Source organism: Eleutherodactylus coqui, chromosome 5 (genome assembly GCF_035609145.1).
Source record: "Eleutherodactylus coqui strain aEleCoq1 chromosome 5, aEleCoq1.hap1, whole genome shotgun sequence".
Classification (NCBI taxonomy): Eukaryota; Metazoa; Chordata; class Amphibia; order Anura; family Eleutherodactylidae; genus Eleutherodactylus; species Eleutherodactylus coqui.
Genome location: NC_089841.1, coordinates 42399717 through 42419386, shown reverse-complemented (window position 1 = coordinate 42419386; position 19670 = coordinate 42399717). Strand labels below are relative to the sequence as shown.

Genomic DNA, 19670 nt, shown 5'->3' with positions numbered 1-19670 from the left:
TGTGTTGTAAGACCCGAGACTGAAACATGGGGGCAAACAACCAGTTTCAGCAGCATTGTGTCTAAGAGAAACAGAAAGACGAGACTCCATGGGGCAAAAGAGCACAAAAATTGTATCACTGAGGAGCGGAGAAACATCTCCTGGTCAGATGGATTCAGATTTCTGTTGCTCCGTGCAGATGGGAGGTCAGAATTTGGCGCAAGCAGCATGAATCGATGACCCCTTCCTGTCAGCCGGTCAGAACATGTCAGCACCTCTATCTAATCTGCAGCAACTACAAGAAGCTTCCTGTCCGCAGGGGCCGATATTCCTGCAGAATGATTTCACCACCTTGTGGAATCTACACCATGGCGAATTTCTGCGATTCTGAAGGCCAAAGGAGTCCAACGCGCTACTAGATGGGAGTCCAATAAAGGGGTCATTTGTCTATTCACACTACGTGGAGTCTGGGATTGCCGGTCAGTTTTACCTTTTCTTTGGAGGCTGTGAAGGTTCTGGACACATCCTTGTTCCCGACATAGTTGGACCTGACCTGCTCCTCGGTGTTCTTCACGTAGGACCAGCTACTGTTATAGAAATCATAGCTGAAGTCGTTATTAGCTTCCACCTACAAAAGGAAAAGAAGATCGGTATAAATGCCTATATATACAGTATGCAAGCGTCATAAAGCTTAAAAATAGCTAGTAGAGATTGATGGATGGGGCTGTAATTAGGGATGAATCCAGCATTTGTACATCGGGGAGAGGAGGGGGTGCACACGTTTGATGTCATCAGCCAAACACTAAATCAATGGAAAGCTACTTTCCACCACAAACATGTACACTCGGCCGAACATGTACTTGACAACTCTCCTGGGATATCAGGGAGACGCTCTGAAGAGGGGGAGAGGTCCTGAACCCCCAGAGCAGCAGGCAACTCTCCTAATTCTGACCGCTCCTTGTTTCTGCAGTCCTCTTCACTCCCATGGACAGCCAGATAACGTCCTGATGTTGGAGGCCCCGTCATGTGCTAGTCTGTGATCGTACCCAGGAGTGAAGTTAGGTGAGCATTTGGAGGTTCTAGTCTGTATTTAGGGGGTCTGTATTAGATTAGGGGATTTGGTCTGGCAATTGTATTTATTTAGGGGTCTGGCTAAAGGTTTGTATTAAATTACAGTATGTGGTCTGGGGGTCTGTATTATATTAGGGGTCTGTGTTATAATAGGGAATTGGAGTCCGAATTATATTAGGGGTCTGGTCTGTGGTCTGTATTAGATTAGGGAGTTTGGTCTGGCAATTGTATTTATTTAGGGGTCTGGCTAGAGGTTTGTAATAAATTAGTGTGCGGTCTGGGGTCTGAATTAGATTAGGAGATTCGAGTCTGAATTATATTAGGGGTCTGTATTATATTAGGGGATTGGGGTCTGTTTTATATTAGGGGTCTGGTCTGGGGTCTGTATTATATTAGGGAATTGGAGTCTGAATTATATTAGGGGTCTCATCTGGGGTCTGTATTAGATTAGAGGGTTTGGTTTAGGGTCTATATTAAATAAGGGGGGGGGGGGTGATCTAGCAACTGTATTTATTTAGGAGCCTGGTCTGAGGTCTGTATTACCGTACATTAGGGGGCATAGAATCTGTATTAAGATTATGAGGCCTGGTCTGGGGTCTGTATTCGATTAGAGGTCTGATTTGGGCTTTACAGCACATTAAAGGGTGAGTCTATCTTCTGTATTAAATTAGGGGTTTGACCTGGGGTCTCTATTTGTCAATGGGTTCTATATTAGTTTAGAGGTTTGGCCTGGAGTGTTTTACTTTAGGGGTCTGGTCTGGGGTCTGCATTAGTTTACAGGTCTGCTCTGCTGTCTGTATTCGTTTAGACACTGGGCTGGCTTTGTATTACATTAGAAGGTCTGTCCTTTGGTCTGTATTCACTTTGGGGTGAGATGAAGAGGATTACATGTACTGTTTGAGATTTAAATGCTGAAGGTTGAGGGCGTGTCCCATACAAATGGGCGGAGCATACGATGGAGGAAAATTGTACAAATTACTTTTAAAAATCTCCCTCATGTCTCTACTCAAAAATTAGCAACTACGGCTTAGCATGCGTTTATTTAATTGAGTAGAGGGGGATAAACCACTGCCTGACCCCTCCGTCCTTCTAGACCACTCTGGTCTTCTGCAGGAAGAAAGGATCGGATCTGGTGAGATCCGCATACCTGATCCTTCTTTCCCCGACATCTGCAGGCGTAAATCCACCTTAAAAGAGTGCAGTTACCTTGAACGTGTAGGTGAGGACGTTCTCACTCAACCTGTAGAACTCCCTGCCATCACCACTGAACACTTTACGACATTTTCCTCCAAAACTTTTGGTATGAATGACCCCGATCTTCAGTTTTTGGGTGGCAACATCAAACCTGGAAATGATTAATGACAAAACAGAGAATAACATTCATCTGATGCATTTCACATCATCCTTTATATAATCTTTAGGATCTACAACCTTTCACCTTCCTTAATAGAAAAAATGGGCTCCCAATACATGGGGGGGGGGGGGGGGGGAGGGCCTTCAAACCGCGATCAGGTCAGAATTTTAGAACTTGTGGTTTTGTAATAAACGATAATGGAAAGTCTCCCTTTTTCTTACCCCAGTCCAGTTAGCTCCGTATTAGGGGGGTATTTATCAGTGTCGCACACTTTGTGGCGCTTCTCGCAGTTGGCCTCGTCGCTGCTGTCTTCTTCACAGTCATGATCACCATTACACACCAGGGCTTTACTGATACACTGACCTGAAGCATAGAAACGGAGACTATTAAACCCCATCCCATGTTACACAAAGGACGGCAGGTGATGCAGACGAAGTGACTCAGATAAGACCCAAGTCTATCTACACACGGGGGCACCCTGATGGCTCACAAGAATTGTACTTTCCAAAAAGTTAGAGGAACTTTTTTCCATGTGTGTACATGTAGAGTACAGTACTGGCAAGCAAAATCTCCCCATTGTAAAGGATCATTAAGACAGACTTGCCAGTTTAGCCTCTTGCCGTCCCAGTGCCATTGATAATAACTTGATTTTGCAGGGGCAAAACTATGGCTGCTACAGGGGAAATGTAACTAAATCGCCATCCATGTAAAACAAGGACGTCTCAAGTCCTCCATAGTGATAACCACTGTTGTAGAGGGCCTCTACTGTCTGGTTCATGCTCCTATGATGTACTAATACAGATCTTCCAACTGTCCCAGATCCAGTGGGAGGGTTCTGGTTTTCAACTGCTGTCCCACTGACCCAAATGGTTGGGTGCTTATACCAGACTCCATTCTCCCTTGTCATCACCCCTCCATTTAAGTCCCTACACAGTGCCCACACTCGGCACAGAGCATCTCCTTGTTGTTGCCTGCTTCGACCTCCTCCTTTAGACCTAAGTTGAGGTATTGGCGCAGAGTCAGACAGCAGATGATAAGTTCAGAGGAGCTAACTACGTAAGGGGGCACTACTAAGAGGGTACTCTTACTATGAGTGGGCACTGCTGGAGGCATCCTTGCCATGGGGAACTATTCAGGACATCTCTACTGTATTTTGGGGGTACTACTGGGTGAATCATTAATGTGCTTGGGGATACTACTCAGGGCATCTTTAAGATGTTTGAAGGTACTACTTGGAGCATCTTTATTGCATTTGGGGGCACTACAACTGTGTGCCACACAAAGAAGGCACTATAAAAGTGTGTGGGGCACTATTACTGTGTGGGGGCACAAAGGCGACATATGGACAAACAGGACATCTGGACAGGTGTTGTCTTCATGGAGACACGGAGTTTGTATAGAGCGATATCGGGGGCTGATCCTGCTCCATGTATGGCAGGTGCCAGCTGCCTTTGACAGTTGACACCCACCTGCAACAGCTACAGCCAGCATGAACTCTAATCACTGGCGTTAACCCTTTAAATGCCACTGTCCATTCTTACAGCGGCATTTAAATGCCCGCATCCATATTCGGAGGTCACGAACAGCCCCCTCATGATGAGATTGTGAGGTGTCTTTTGAAGGCCCTCAGGGCTGCCATGCCTGTTACCTATCAAGCCATGCCTGTCAGAACATGGTATAATGCAATACTATGGTATTGTATTATTACTCTATGAGCTGTACGCTGTAAGAACAAGACCTCCCCAAGGAATTGGCGGCATAAGCAAACCCTCAGAAAGCTATGTCGATGGATAAAAGTGGGGATGAAAAACCAAAATGAAAAAAAAAAATAGGCTGCGTCCATAAAGGATTAATATCTAGGATCTAGAGGGTGAATATGAACTTGGCTGCAGCACTGGGGTCCTGGACAGGGTTGGCATCATAGTCAGACAATCCAGAGCAGATGCCAGTGCCCACTGCGCAGCCATGCTTTACACATCATGCGCTGAGCCTGGTCGTACATACTGTACATTGTAATGACCGAGGCAAAAGGGCATCTTATGCCTCACACTAATTTTCCAAATCGTTCTTCGGGCCAGTTCTTGATAGATTTTGTCATTTCTTGCCATCACTCAATCGTATCATAAGCACATTACCTGAGAAGCATCGGAACCTGTCCCCACAGCCGTCCTCCAGGGGGCATCCCTTGGTGGCAACACAGGGCTGAGTTTCATAGGAATTTCCAGTACACTCCAGGCCACCAAACTGAGCATAAACCTCAATGGTTCGTCTACGGGTCTAGATGGGAAACAGTGAGAGAATATCAGTCAATTCCAGGAACATTTGCCCCTAAAAGGAAAAAGAATCCCAATAAGTAGAATTAGCATCAACAATCCAAAGATGTTTCTATGGTGCAAGTCATTTTTCCCATGGAGAATCATTCGTTGCATGTGTTTTTGGGTTTTTTTGTATTGCAATTGCCCCATCATCATCAGCATTTACTGCTGAATTTTCTGTTACTTAGGTGCAGCATACTTGATGGTTGCAGTCACTTTCAGTGGTACAATGCACGTGGTGGTTGTGGTTCACACTTAGTAGGTAAATACTCTTTAACAGTTGCACAACACCAACTTCGACTTTGGATTTAGTGGCCTCTTACCAGTGCCCAGGGGACCGCACATCATACCACGGGTCCCCTATACACTCATCTTGCGCCTATCATGACTTTCTTTCAAACCTTCTGTGCCACTGTTGGCCTCTATGAGCCTACCCTCTGACAAAACCTACCTCGCCTGCACATTCCTCATGGAGTTTACAGCAAATACTTGATTAGAATTGCCCAATGCGTCTGTGAGTCCTTGCGACTACTAGACTACCACCCTTCACTGAATTACCTCCTGACCAACCACAGCTCTGTACAAACACATATGCTGATCACTACTACCAAAGTACAGTCCCAGACCACCGGGTGGTCCAACACTTTGGGTCCAAACCCTTTGTAAAGGCCTTTCTCTAGATAGCCAATATTTTCTCCGCACTGACTCTCATTCTGAACCCATCCTATCACTAGAGTCCTCTCCACTTCAACTATCAGTGTACAATGCTCCATCTCATAAAACTGCTGACCAATGTTGTCTCAGCGGTGTCCTCCTGCACCATAAACACTCAGCATCCTCAGGTGTGTCTCACAGGAGCTAGGATATAGGCTACTGCAGTCATTCCACCGCTTGCATATCTCTCTGAAGCTGCTTCACTCACACCAGCCTCCCGTTGGGGTTCCCCTTTATCAGGCCATTTCTCTGAAAGCAGCTCCATGCTGTGGACCTCTGCTTGCCATGTGGCTTTAGCCGCACTCTGCCACACTTCCTGCCAGCAGCCCCTTATATAACCTCCCCCAGGTCTGTGGTACTAAAGAGCCATCTAGTGGTAACAGATAATACTGCAATTATAAAAACAGCACCAGAAATGGATACAGAAAGAATGTAGAAGCATTGTATCACTCTTCTTCATATACAATAAATAACATGTATTTATTGCAACTGGAATATCCCTTTAATAATGGACTTTTTACATAACACACTTTCCTAAATCAGATATTTCCAGAGTCTCTCACTGATGTCAGGACTGAATGTGTCCCAATATCTTCTCCACTGAAGTCTATAAGGAAGCCTGTTAAAGTCCAAATTCAATTTTATCCCCCCACTGGTCAAATCTCCATTAAAATCAGTGGCAAAAGTGTGTAGATCCTGCAGCCAGACACCACAGATGAGACGCCTGCAGCATATCTGAAAACCCCTTAACCCTTTCCAATCCACTGTCTGATGACATTATGATTTAAAGGGGTTGTCCCGAGGCAGCAAGTGGGTCTATACACTTCTGCATGGCCATAATAATGCACTTTGTAATGTACATTGTGCATTAATTATGAGCCATGCAGAAGTTATAAAAAGTTTTATACTTACCTGTTCCGTTGCTGGCGTCCTCGTCTCCATGGTGCCGACTAATTTTCGCCCTCCGATGGCCAAATTAGCCGCGCTTGCGCAGTCCGGGTCTTCTGCAGTCTTCTATGGGGCTCCGTGTAGCTCCGTGTAGCTCCGCCCCGTCACGTGCCGATTCCAGCCAATCAGGAGGCTGGAATCGGCAATGGACCGCACAGAAGAGCTGCGGTCCACGGAGGAAGAGGCCATCTTCAGCGGTGAGTAGAGAAGTCACCGGAGCGCGGGGATTCAGGTAAGCGCTCCGGTGAGCTTTCTTTACCTCCCTGCATCGGGGTTGTCTCGCGCCGAACGGGGGGGGGGTTGAAAAAAAAAAAAACCCGTTTCGGCGCGGGACAACCCCTTTAAGGCTGTACAGCTCCGATGTTGGAAGACATCCATCAGGGTCCTCTTACTGTATATAGTCATCCTCTCTGCTGTCAGAGCCTATCCAATGTGTCACCTCATGCAGTCCTGGTTTTAGCCAGCAGATAGCGCCATTGTATAATGGCAGAAAAAGAGTAAGCCCCCTAGGAAAATCAGGATACAAATTGGATTGGAAAGGGTTAATGCTCTGCACAGGACATAGACAGCTCATGTGAGGTAACCTACCTGCGTCTTAGAGCAGCCATCACATTCTGACCACAGTCCATATGAGCCCCATTTGCAGTTCACTTTCGTCACTTGCCTATAATAGATGAATGCTACATTGTTACACATATTACATGGCTTAGTAATAAGTAGGATATAGTCACATCAATGTTTTATTTAACCATTTGGAAGGACGCTTCATGGGTCATCAGACTATGATGGATTATTCCAATAACATTTCTATTATGAATATCTTTCACTTTTTCATGTGACTAAAGTACTCAATAGGCTGACATTTCCTGTTTTCTGCAGCTCACTTGTCAGATTTACTGTACAGACTGGGACAGTATACACAGAGTCATCTCATTATCATTAGAAGGGTCTGTTTAAACCTGCTGATTTCTCGTTTTAACGAGCGAATGATGTCAGAGTTCACTCATGCTGCCTGTTCATACAGGCAGATACATTGTTGGCTTGTTCAAACAAGAAATCGTTCAGTTGTTCTTATTGACTGTATAAGTGAATAAGAATGACTGTATGATCAGTATTTAAATCGAATGATTAGTGAACGAGCCAACGACGATTTATTGTTCGTTCAAATGCATGGCTTATTCAACTTGTCTGCAAAAATGTACATTTGGAGCCCAAAATGGACCACTTCCTATTACCGTGCAGAACAACTGCCCTCAATCTGCATGGAAATAACCCCTAACTGGACAAAAGGTATCTGGACATAAGTAGACAAACTCAGATATACAAAACACTTGATCCTTTTATTAGAAAAGACAAGTGTGCAATACAAATACATTGTCGTACCAACATCTGACCCTGGTCTACACCAAGGGGGGGAAACCTGCCTATAAGTGGAGTAATCGTCCCGATAAGGACGGCCCCACATCAGGAACCTAGGGCCGAACTCACTATCCCTAAAAGCCAGCTGGGAGCAATGGTACAGAAGACACATGATAGAAACTTCAGCAAATAGTATTGCATGAACAAGAAACACAGGCAAAACCCAAGACCATGAAACAGCTCCAAAGTCAGACATGACATAGTTCAGACACGGGCGTCCGCACACCTACAGAAAGAGGGGAATTCAGGTGTCCTCACATCTAAGGACAGAAAGGGAATACAAACAGAAGCGCATGCATGCAGACCACAAACAAAACAGAACTAGACACCAACGAGCACATAGAGAGCTGCACAGCATGCACTGTATCACTGGAGTTCAGTAACAAGATGTATAATGGTCAGCATCCTCTAGAAAGAGGGGTGGGTATTTATGTGCACAGACCCCAGGTGATTGGCTGACTGGAGAAATCCACACAACCAATCCAGACAGTCAAATCAGCCCCCACCTGCAGATGTGCTCCGGGAGGTGCACAGCACCACCCAGGTGTACAAACTATCACAAAGTGACACTGCGTTTAGACTGAATCATTCATTTTCGCTCAATTTGAACAATAATCGTTCCGTGTTAAAGGGCCGTTTCTGACAGCTCCCTTGGGGGAATTACTAACACTAATACTGAAATTGTACAGTTCTCACACTGGCCACTAGAGCACACAATAGGCTAAACTTCCTGTTTTCTGCAGTTCGCTTGCCAGCTTTGCTGTATAGACTTGGACAGTATAAGCAGAGTCATCCCATCATCATTAGAGCACAATTACTGAAAGCTTGGTTGAACAGATGGAGGAATAAATAAGGCAGGAGAGTAACACTATACACACAGATGGATCTGTATGCAACTCCCCTGCCACTCCCTTGTAGGAATTACTAATACTGAAGTTATATAGTTTTCACACTGGCCACTAGTGGCACATAATAGGCTAACTCTTGCTGTTTTCTGCAGCGCACTTGCCAGCTTTGCTGTATAGACTTGGACAGAATAAGCAGGGTCATCCCATCATCATTAGAGGGCAGGGAAGTTACTTACAGCTCTGTATAGGTCATTAGTAGTTGATGGAAGCTTGGGACCCCTGCTCATCCGCTGATCGTCCGGCCCACAGTCTCTGCAGCGGGCCAGACATTGTCATCAGTGGAAAAGGAAGTTGGAGCGCTGATCTCACTGCCATTGAAATCAAAGGCAATGCCATGCTGCCCCTACAGTGCCTGCTTAGGACCATGATCAGGACGTCACTGATGATGAAGCCCGGCCAACTGACAGTGCAGCAGGCCGAATGATCACCTGATGGATGGGGGTTCTGATTGGCATGTCTCAGTGGACAGGTCATCAATTTAAAAAAAAGGCCTGAAATACCCTTTTAAATTTTAAAGGAGAAGTTTAAATTAGCTGCCCTAATACTACATGAGCCTCTCGAGCCGAGCTTCTATTACAGCCGTCTCCACGGAGTCCAATCTTCATTCCAACCATGAGCTCCCCTGTATATAATGTCACGGTGACCTGCCAGCTCTGGAGCGCACAGCGAGCAGCCAGCGTGTCATACACAACACTAATCCTCATTAGCGGCTGAGTGTCATCTAATTACATCTACTGCTACCGAACCAAATATTTGGGGTAATTAGCCGCATTGTTTATGACCAAACACCAATCATTGCTGGAAGCGCAAGCAAACGTGAAGCAGCAGCTCCATGTATGAGGCCTCCCTCACACAGGCGATTATCCCATTATTTTCAATGGAGCCTCTCAGACATCCGCTCGATCGCGGCGTTTTGCAGCGCCGTGATTTTCGAGCGGCATCTGTTCTATTTTTGATGTTTAGCGCACCTCATCCATGATGAGACATGCTAAACTCTGCTGTCGGCCGCAGGGAGTTGCAGCAGAACGCCATGATTGAAATCATGGCGCGTTGTCCAACGCCTGTGTGAGGGAGGCCTTTGGCTGCTTTCACAGCCACGGCGGCGTTCTGCTTGATTGTTTCGTTTGGGAAGCAGGAAAGCGGAATCCCCTGGCTGAACGGGTCCGTCTTATAACGGAAGACTCCATTGACTATAATGGCGTCGGTTCGGTTTCCATTCAGCTAGCCAGCATTTTACCGGAAAAAAGGGCAGTATGCTGCGCTATTTCTTCCGGTATTTTGGGCTGGATCTGTGATGGAATCACCGAATGGAGGTTCCCACGCAGATGTGAACCCGGCCTTAGATTTACACATTCTCAGTTTTTGAATTTGTCTTTCTTTTCTGCTACATTCATTATTACTCCGGGGCACATCTCTACCAGCCATGCCACCTTTGAGTTTGACCAGTCCGCAAAAACAAGGCACAATTTAGGGACAAGGGAACAATCATGGATTTAAAATACTGCCAACCGATCTTCTGAGAGTGAGATGTGCTCCCAATGATTGTCACTGCCCCCCACCCCCACCCCCACCAAGTGAGTCTGAAAACCGGAACTACATTGGTGCCCCTGAAATCTATACAAGTCTGGAGCCCCGCAGCAGTGTGCCGCCCGTCAGGAAGCCCGAGCTTCTATGCTGCGCTGAAATGTTACAGCCCATTGCTTGGACATTGTTTATGGTCCTCACCTCGAAAAGGAACCCGGGAACAATCCGACGCCTTCCCAGATCAGAAGAACGAAGAGCAGCCGCTGCTGGGAATAGAAGGAAACGCTTGTTACTTGTTCCATGCAGGTTCATGAAGTCGCTCTGTACATAGCACAGTCCTCATTATTATACCCCTGGAGATAAGACCCCGAACCTACCTGGTCATCTGGGAAAAGACGACTCTCCACACCATGTGCAGGTGACTGACCTCCTAATACACTATATCTTTATAGCACTCAAGAGCTCAGGTTCTATGATACAGAGCTCCAAATCTCCAGTATAGTCATAGAGTTACCTGATAACATTCTACTACCTGCAGCCACCACTAGGGGGAGCTCAGGAGATTACTGTATACACATTGTACTCTGTCACTATACAAGAGATTACTGTATATTGTATTATAGAATACAATGTATATACAGTAATCTCCTGAGCTCCCCCTTCTGGTGACCGCAGGTAGTAGTAGAATGTTATCATGTAACTCTAGGACTATATATTAGATTACTGTATACTGTGTTATTATAGAGTACAATGTGTACACAGTAATCTCCCAAGCTCCCCCTAGTGGTGGCTGCAGGTAGTAGAATGTTATCATGTAACTCTATGACTATACAGGAGATTACTGTATACTGTGTTATTATACAGGACAATGTATATACAGTAATCTCCTGAGCTCCCCCTAGTGGTGGCTGCAGGTACTAGAATGTCATCATGTAACTATGACTACACAGGAGATTACTGTATACTGTGTTACTATAGAGTACAATGTATATACAGTAATCTCCTGAGCTCCCCCTAGTGGTGGCTGCAGGTAGTAGAATGCTATCATGTAACTCTATGACTATACAGGAGATTACTGTATACTGTGTTATTATAGAGTAGAATGTATATACAGTAATCTCCTGAGCTCCCCCTAGTGGTGGCTGCAGGTAGTAGAATGTTATCATGTAACTATGACTATACAGGAGATTATCGTATACTGTGTTACAATAGAGTAGAATCTATATACAGTAATCTCCTGAGCTCCCCCTAGTGGTGGCTGCAGGTAGTAGAATGTTATCATGTAACTATGACTATACAGGAGATTATCGTATACTGTGTTACAATAGAGTAGAATCTATATACAGTAATCTCCTGAGCTCCCCCTAGTGGTGGCTGCAGGTAGTAGAATGTTATCATGTAACTCTATGACTATACAGGAGATTACAGTATACTGTGTTACTATAGAGTGCAATGTATATACAGTAATCTCCTGAGCTCCCCCTAGTGGTGGCTGCAGGTAGTAGAATGTTATCATGTAACTATGACTATACAGGAGATTACTGTATACTGTGTTATTATAGAGTACAATGTATATACAGGAATCTCCAGAGCTCCCCCTACTGGTGGCTGCAGGTAGTAAAATGTTATGTAACACTATGATCGTACAGGAGATTACTGTATAGTGTGTTATTATAGAGTACAATGTATATACAGTAATCTCATGAGCTCCCCCTAGTGGTGGCTGCAGGTAGTAGAATGTTATCATGTAACTCTATGACTATACAGGAGATTACTTTATACTGTATTACTATAGAGTACAATGTATATACAGTAATCTCCTGAGCTCCCCCTAGTGGTGGCTGCAGGTAATAGAATGTTATCATGTAACTCTATGACTATACAGGAAATTACTGTATACTGTATTACTATAGAGTACAATGTATATACAGTAATCTCCTGAGCTCCCCCTAGTGGTGACTGCAGGTAGTAGAATGTTATCATGTACCTCTATGACTATACAGGAGATTACTGTATACTATGCTTATTATTATAGAGAACAATATAATAATATAAATATATATTACAGTGAATTATATAACTGAATGGCTGTGAGTGATTCATCGAGTGCAGGCTCTGATTGGCTGAGCAATGGTGCTCGTGATCCAATCACAGCCCTCGCTTCTGGAGGCGGAGTATTCAAATCCCCCTCAACGCTGAGGACACGGTAGCCTGCCGCAGCGCTGGAGAGCAGTGCGAGGGACTCAGACGCTGTGGGCCAGGTGAGTGTAAGACACCCCCCAATAATAAGACACTTTTGTCTCTTTTGGGGCAAAAATTAATATAAGACAGTGTCTTATTTTCGGGGAAACATAGTATGCAGGAGATTACTGATTGATTAATCAATATGGTGATGAGCAATACTTTCTCCAGCATGATGGATCTCCATGTCACAAGGCAAAAGTGACAACTAAGTGGCTCAGTGAGCAAAACATTGAAATTTTGGGTCCATGGCCAGGAAACTTTTCAGATCTCAATCCCACTGAGGACCTGCGGTCAATCCTCAAAAAGTGGGTGGACAAAGACAAAAACTGTGATAAACTCCAAGCCCTGATTAGGAAAACTGGGTTGTCATGAGTCAGGACTTGGTCTGTAAGCCGACATCCAGGATGCCGGGGCGAACTGCAGAAGTTTGGAAATAAGGATCAACACTGTAAATATTGAGCTTTTATCTAAACTTGATATTTGTCAGGAAAAGTTTTAAAAACTTATGAAATGCTTATAATTGTACTTTAGTTGCCATGGAAACAACTGACTAAAAGGTCTAAAAACACCGAAGCAGCAAACTTTGTGAAAAGCAGACTTTATATCAGTCTGAAAACTCTTGGCCATGACTGCATGTCAGGCATCATCCACGGTGATGGGAACATAATGTAGCCGGGGAACAGGATATTCGGCACATTCACTACTGCTGTGCTGGTGCAGGCGATAGATAACAAGTCTGACAGTGCCACCTGCAGGCAACATGAGGCTACTGCACCTTGTAAATCTGATTGAGTCCAGGTTATTCTGGACTTTTTTGTCCATCAGTAGAGGACTGGGATTGTATTATTACAGAGCCAGAATAGCAAGGACTATGGAGCTTTTATTTTGCGCATTCCATCCTTTCCTTGCAGCGTTGACATCCTTGGACTAAAACCACAATGAATCGCTCCTAACGCGTGACCCCTGACGAGAGCGAGTAGAACAAAGAAAGAGTGGGGGTTTAGAAGGTTGTGTGACCTTCACTACGACCTCAAAAGCAGCCCCACATACAGTAATATCACCCAGCTTTCCCATAGAACCGAATGGTGAATCTGCCCTTGTCATCAGCCACAGACTGCCAGGGCATGCCATTTTTCCCATTGAAGACGATGGGAAGCGGCCGCTATCTTTCCACGCGTGGTGATGCGAAATTGAAGAAACAACACATTGCAGTGAAAATCGCCGTATGCCAGTGCGATATCGCACATTCACAGGCGCAATATTGGGCCCAAGTTTCTCAGCCCAATATCACGCTTACCTATGTGAATATAGTCTAAGGCCTGATTTACACAGGCATATTTGCATGTACAATACTCCGTCAATAGATGGGTTCATTCACGTAGGTGTATTTTGCGTGCGCAATTTCAACGTGCCAAAAATACGCAGCCTGTGCTATTTTCCTGCACATCCGTGAAATTGTGAAGCTAGTTAGGCTAATTAGGCATCTTAATGTACGGGACCGTAGCTGCGGGATTTTTTTGCGCAGAAAGTACAGTAAAAAACGCAGTTGCGTGCACGAATACACAAAGTCCGATGCGCAAAATGTGGCGCGCATACACATACGCCTGGATAGTATAGACAAACATTTTTTTACACACATTTTTTTTCTACAGACAAAATTTTTTAGAACTTTCTTCTCTACAGGTAAACTTTTTTTCTCACACTGATAAATGTTTACATTTTTTTTTTTTAGATGAACTTTATTAGCCAATTTTTTTTTTTATTACAGGCGAAAGCTGCCGAGGTGCATGCAGCGTCACCGCGCTCTGTAATAGAGGGGCAGTAGAGCCTCTCTAGACACCGCGATCACATATCCAGAGAGAGCGCAGTCAGCACTGTCACCCGGCATGTGATCACTGGCTGTCATAGTGATTAGAGATGAGCGAACCTACTCGTTTCGAGTAATTACTCGATCGAGCACCGCGATTTTCGAGTACTTCCGTACTCGGGTGACAAGATTCGGGGGGCGCCGGGGGGAGGCGTGGCGGAGCGGGGGGTAGCAGCGGGGAACAGGGGGGAGCCCTCTATCTCCCCCCCCCCACTCCCTGCTGCAACCCCCCACTCATCCACGGCGCCCCCCGAATCTTTTCGCCCGAGTATGGAAGTACTCGAAAATCGCGGCACTCGGGGGGAAAGGGGCGTGGCCGAGTAGGTTCGCTCATCTCTAATAGTGATCACTCAAGGAGGATCTCGTGTTGAAGAACTGAAGATCTAAACAGCAGGAGTTCTTCCCGCCGCTCTCCGCGGAGCTCCATGATCCCAGCGGTCTGCTGACGGCGAGATCACAGAGATCTGGTGCAGCATGGAGACATTGGCATAAAAACAGCGCAGGACATTTGAAAACCCCCTTGCAGAGTTAGTTGCGAACCGCCTGGACGTTCGATGTCTATGGGCAGACCACAAATGGTTAGAAACCAGAAAGCAGGTGAACGGAGCATAAGGCCAGCATCACTCGGGCGTATTTGTGTGCCTACATTTACGTTCATTGTACGCACAGAATATAGCCCATTGATTTCAAAAGCTTCATTCGCACTTTCGTATTTTGCACGCACATTCTGGGCACAGAAAAAAAAAGTGCAGCATGCTCTACTGATCTGCACATTTAGGCACCAAAGCTCCCCATAGAAGTCAATGGGGTGTGCAAATGTGCGTGCAATATGCAAGAAGATGTGTAATGCGCTGCGCAATTCTGCTGGAAAAAGAACACATCTGGAACGCTTTACACTAATTAGCAGTTTCAATTAGTGCAACTTTGTTTGCCACGTGCAAATTAATATGACCTGCGGGCGGAAAGAGTACAGTAAAACACGCCGACCCACGTGCAAAAAAGCCTTGTTCAATGCGCAAAAATTGCGTGCAAATATGCATGCGCCCCGATAACGCAGGAACCTCTGTTTTGCTGCTTCTCTGACGGAACAGCAGAGCGAAAAACAAAACCGCTGATATGAATGAGCCCTTACCTGTTGTTTGTGTAATGCACCACAAGGGGCGCTGCTTCTTGGAGGTGATGTGCAGAGTGTAAGGGTGCGTGCGAGTGGCTGAATAACACAGCCAGAGTCTACATACCAGAGACCCCCAGCGGAGGGCAACATATGGAGCATCGGTCAGGCAGGACCAACAGCGGAGTCATTCTCAGAATGGTCCCAATATCAGTTAGGTCTTATTCACACAACCGTAGATGCAGCTAATGTAGCCGCGTCAAAAACATCGCAACCGTCTGAAGCATTGGCCTCCGATGTATTCATTCAGATGAGTGATTGTTAGGCGCGTAAAAAAAATCCCACCAGGAAAAACAGAACATTGGCGACCGACAATGGCAAACAATTTTATACGGCACGTGAAAAGATTGGTCTTGACCTATCTTTTGCCAAGATACCCTGGAGGCTCCTATAAACTTCTATGGGAGCTGAAAAAAAGGGAGTGGGAGGGGGTTTAGCTGCGTCCAACACTGGGAAAAGAAGATAGCCGGCTCTATTTAAGCATTAGTAGTCATTCCGAGGATTTTTTGCCATGCGAAGGATTTGCACGCTGCAGCGTATATTTTTGCTGATACGCCGCAGCTGCCCGTGTGAATGGGCGAAAAAAAGCTAATTAAGATCAGGGCCTAATTGCGGCTATTCTTCTTTCACACAATTTTTAGCCTTGATCGGCCGAGTGTAAGAACGCATACATTCGTGTGAATGAGGCCTTAAAGTGAGAAATAGCGACTGCCTTGCAAAATAGCACAGCAAGGCCACCCTCCAAGAAAAGGGCACCTGGTGTACGGAGTGCAGAGGGAGGAAGGAGACAAGCCTCAGAGTACGGCTATGGACTTTATCTATAGTTGAGACTGTTGCTTGAGTTCAGTCTTAGTTACCTTCAAGAGACTGTAATATTTACAGAGACTTTATGAGTTAGTGCCACTCGCCCCTGTAGCTGCCATGGTTGGCAGTACACAGGCAGTGTACTGTAAGGAGGTAAGGCAATCCTCCGGTCCTGGGTAAACAAAGACGGCCCCACAGCTGCTCAGACTACCTGGTGCAGACTGTGTATTTTATGCATCAGTACTCTAAGACACTACATGCTGCTCTGATGGGCCAGTGCTGCCCATGTGAGCAGCACTGGCCAATCACATGCGCAGTGTGCATTGGGTAGTCAGAGACGCAGTACGGCCATCTTTGTTTGTCCAGGACTGGAGGGTCGCTTTAAATGCACATTCTTTCAGGTCTGTTCGTTGCTCATTCACCTTCGGCTAGATTCACGCGGACGCATTCGCGCCTGCAGTTTACACGCAGAGAATAGAATTCATTGATTTCAATCGGTCCGTTCATACGTCCGTATTTTGTGTGCAAAGAAAGGCGCAGCATGCTCTACTCTTCTATGGAGACCTTTGGTGCGTAAAGGCACAGAAGTCAATGCGCGCACAATACGCAAGATGCATAATACGCTGCGGGAGAAAAAACACATCCGGAACTCGTTAACGAATGAGCCATTTAATTTGGTGTGTCTTTGTTTGCCGCATACAAACGAAGATGCCTTGTGAGCGCAAGAAGTACGGTAAAACAAACGATGTGCGAACCAAACACGCATCATTCATTTCGCAAATACACGTGCGCTTGTGTAAATCCTGCTTTTGGCCTCATTCACATGGGAGTATGCCGTTTTGGTCCAGGAAAAATGCACTGTTTTCACTGCATGTGTATATTTGGCGCATTTGCACATTGTCCATGTTGCATCCACATTCACTGCGTTTTTCACGCACACAGAAAAATATCAACAAGGCCCAATTGATAGTCTTTTTTTTCTACCCTCTCCTGGCAACATGCAAAAACACCGCAGCGAATACGTAAGCTATGCAATGGCGCAAGATGTCCGTAATACAGAGCCGCCGGGATACCCAGAAGTCAACTGCTTCAATACACAGAGAAGGAAGGAAACGGACGTGTGCCTCTAGTAGTGACCTACAATCCACGATGGAAGACCGCAAAGAAACTCCATCACACCTTACACAAGGATGACCATCTGACCACCATATTCCCGGACCCTCCCCTCCTATATTATACGCAACCCCCAAATTTGAGGAGCTGTATAATCAGGAGTGCATTACCCACACAAAAAGGAACTTATTCCTGTAAGGTAAGGAGCTGCAGGATCTGTTCACATGTACTGACTGCAGTCAGGATACGGATCCCCAACACACAGCAGGACTGTAAGATCACGGGGACATTCACATGTTCCTCGTCCAATGTTGTGTACCTGATCATGTGCAGTAAATGTCCTGTTGGGGGTCTTTATGTCGGAGAAACAGGGCAAAGACTGAAAGTGAGGATGAGATCTCATCACCACACGATTAAAGAAAGACAGAATTCCCTGTGGCCGAGCACTTTTCTGGTCACGGACACAACATAGAACACATGAAAGTTATTATACTTGAAAGCATTTACAGCTCACAAAGCCATAGAAGACTTTGGGAGTACAAACTTATAACAACTTTTCACACTTTCAATAGAGGGCTAAATTCTTCCAGAGGATTCATGCATGACTGGGAAGTATGAGACATCTATAGCACAGATAACACTCTGGCCTGGTGACCCCCTAACACTAATTCAGGGACCATAAAACTTTCACATCTTTATCAGTGGACTATTGAAGTATGCTTTTATTCCTCTACTCATCCTGTTCTGATATCCTTTCAAGTGCAAATTAATCACATCCATGTCTGTGCCTTGTCATAAGTGTGTGTGAGTGTGTGTATATATATATATATATATGGTGTGTACGAATTGGATGGAAGCAGCAAGGAACGGCAGGGCTATGCTCTTTCCACAACTTCCTTAGAAGTGAATGAGAGTGAAGAAAGCAGTGTAGCATAGCGAGCTACAATCTTTCCATAACTCAGGAGCTGCGCAAACAGCGTCACTCATTGCGCTACACTGTTTCCTTCACTCCTATTCACTTCTGTGGGACCTGCGTAAACAGCGTCACTCATTGACTTCCCTGCATGTCACGGGTCGGATGATAAACCCGAGATCTTACCTTCATATCTGGCAGATTTCCTGCTTTGAGAAGTTACGCTGCGGTGGACGCTCAGCCTGGAAGTGTCCAGCTCCTCTGCCACGGCCGTGAGATAATCCCCTATCTGCATCCTGGATACTGAAATCACCGCCCTCTTCTCTTCCTTATTGCGACACTCGGGCTTCGGGGAGGTATAAGATGAGCCCATTATAGTGTACAAGATGAGTAAATCTGGGTGCAGCCGGCAGCGGTGCGCGGAGCAGAGTGGTAGACGGTATCCAAGAGGTCAGCCCGCGCCGTTCACGTATTTATGGTTAATATATCTACATGCCACACACCAGATCTATGCATGCTGTAAGCGAATAAGGCCAGATTTACACGCGTGTTTGCGTGTGCAATATAGTGCGAATAAAACCCACTGATTTCAATGGATTCATTCACAAGAGCGTATTTTATGTGCGCAATTCTGTTGTGCAAAAAAATATGCAGCGGGTTCTATTTTCCTGCACATTGATACAGAGAGATAGAACATATGGAAATAATTACAATAATTGGCCATTTCACAAATGCCCATGTGGCTGTGTGAATCCGGTCTAAGAACACTTTTGTGTACATTAAGAGGCAGTAACCCAGTACACAGCTAGTCCTGCTCTCAGCTGTGAAGTGGATACAATTGTATCCAGTGTAGACAATGCTCTGTGAGCTAAACAGCCCGGACTCCAGACTGATACATTGTACATAGCTAGTCCTGCTCTCAGCTGTGAAGTGGATACAATTGTATCCAGTGTAGACAATGCTCTGTGAGCTAAACAGCCCGGACTCCAGACTGATACATTGTACATAGCTAGTCCTGCTCTCAGCTGTGAAGTGGATACAATAGTATCCAGTGTAGACAATGCTCTGTGAGCTAAATAGCCCGGACTCCAGACTGATACAGTGTACATAGCTAGTCCTGCTCTCAGCTGTGAAGTGGATACAATTGTATCCAGTGTAGACAATGCTCTGTGAGCTAAACAGCCCAGACTCCAGACTGATACATTGTAAATAACTAGACCTGCTCTCAGCTGTGAAGTGGATATAATTGTATCCAGTGTAGACAATGCTCTGTGAGCTAAACAGCCCAGACTCCAGACTGATACATTGTACACAGCTAGTCCTGCT

The 19670-nt window shown here is 45.5% G+C and overlaps 1 protein-coding gene across 2 annotated transcripts in view; it reads right to left on the bottom strand.

Moving 5' to 3' along the window:
- The window catches only part of C7 (complement C7), a 49067-nt gene extending 30391 nt beyond the window's left edge, over nucleotides 1–18676 (bottom strand). The window contains exons 1-7 of one of the 2 annotated variants that reach the window (XM_066602386.1): nucleotides 18531–18676; nucleotides 10434–10498; nucleotides 6970–7045; nucleotides 4540–4681; nucleotides 2626–2767; nucleotides 2257–2395; nucleotides 470–607 (exon numbers count right to left, since the gene is read on the bottom strand). In XM_066602386.1, the coding sequence (XP_066458483.1) occupies nucleotides 470–607; nucleotides 2257–2395; nucleotides 2626–2767; nucleotides 4540–4681; nucleotides 6970–7045; nucleotides 10434–10498; nucleotides 18531–18536 (708 nt within the window). In that variant the 5' untranslated portion in view covers nucleotides 18537–18676. The remainder of the gene's footprint in view (nucleotides 1–469; nucleotides 608–2256; nucleotides 2396–2625; nucleotides 2768–4539; nucleotides 4682–6969; nucleotides 7046–10433; nucleotides 10499–18530) is intronic. The other variant, XM_066602387.1, reaches the window with a different exon arrangement.
- Nucleotides 18677–19670: the final 994 nt, after the last annotated feature.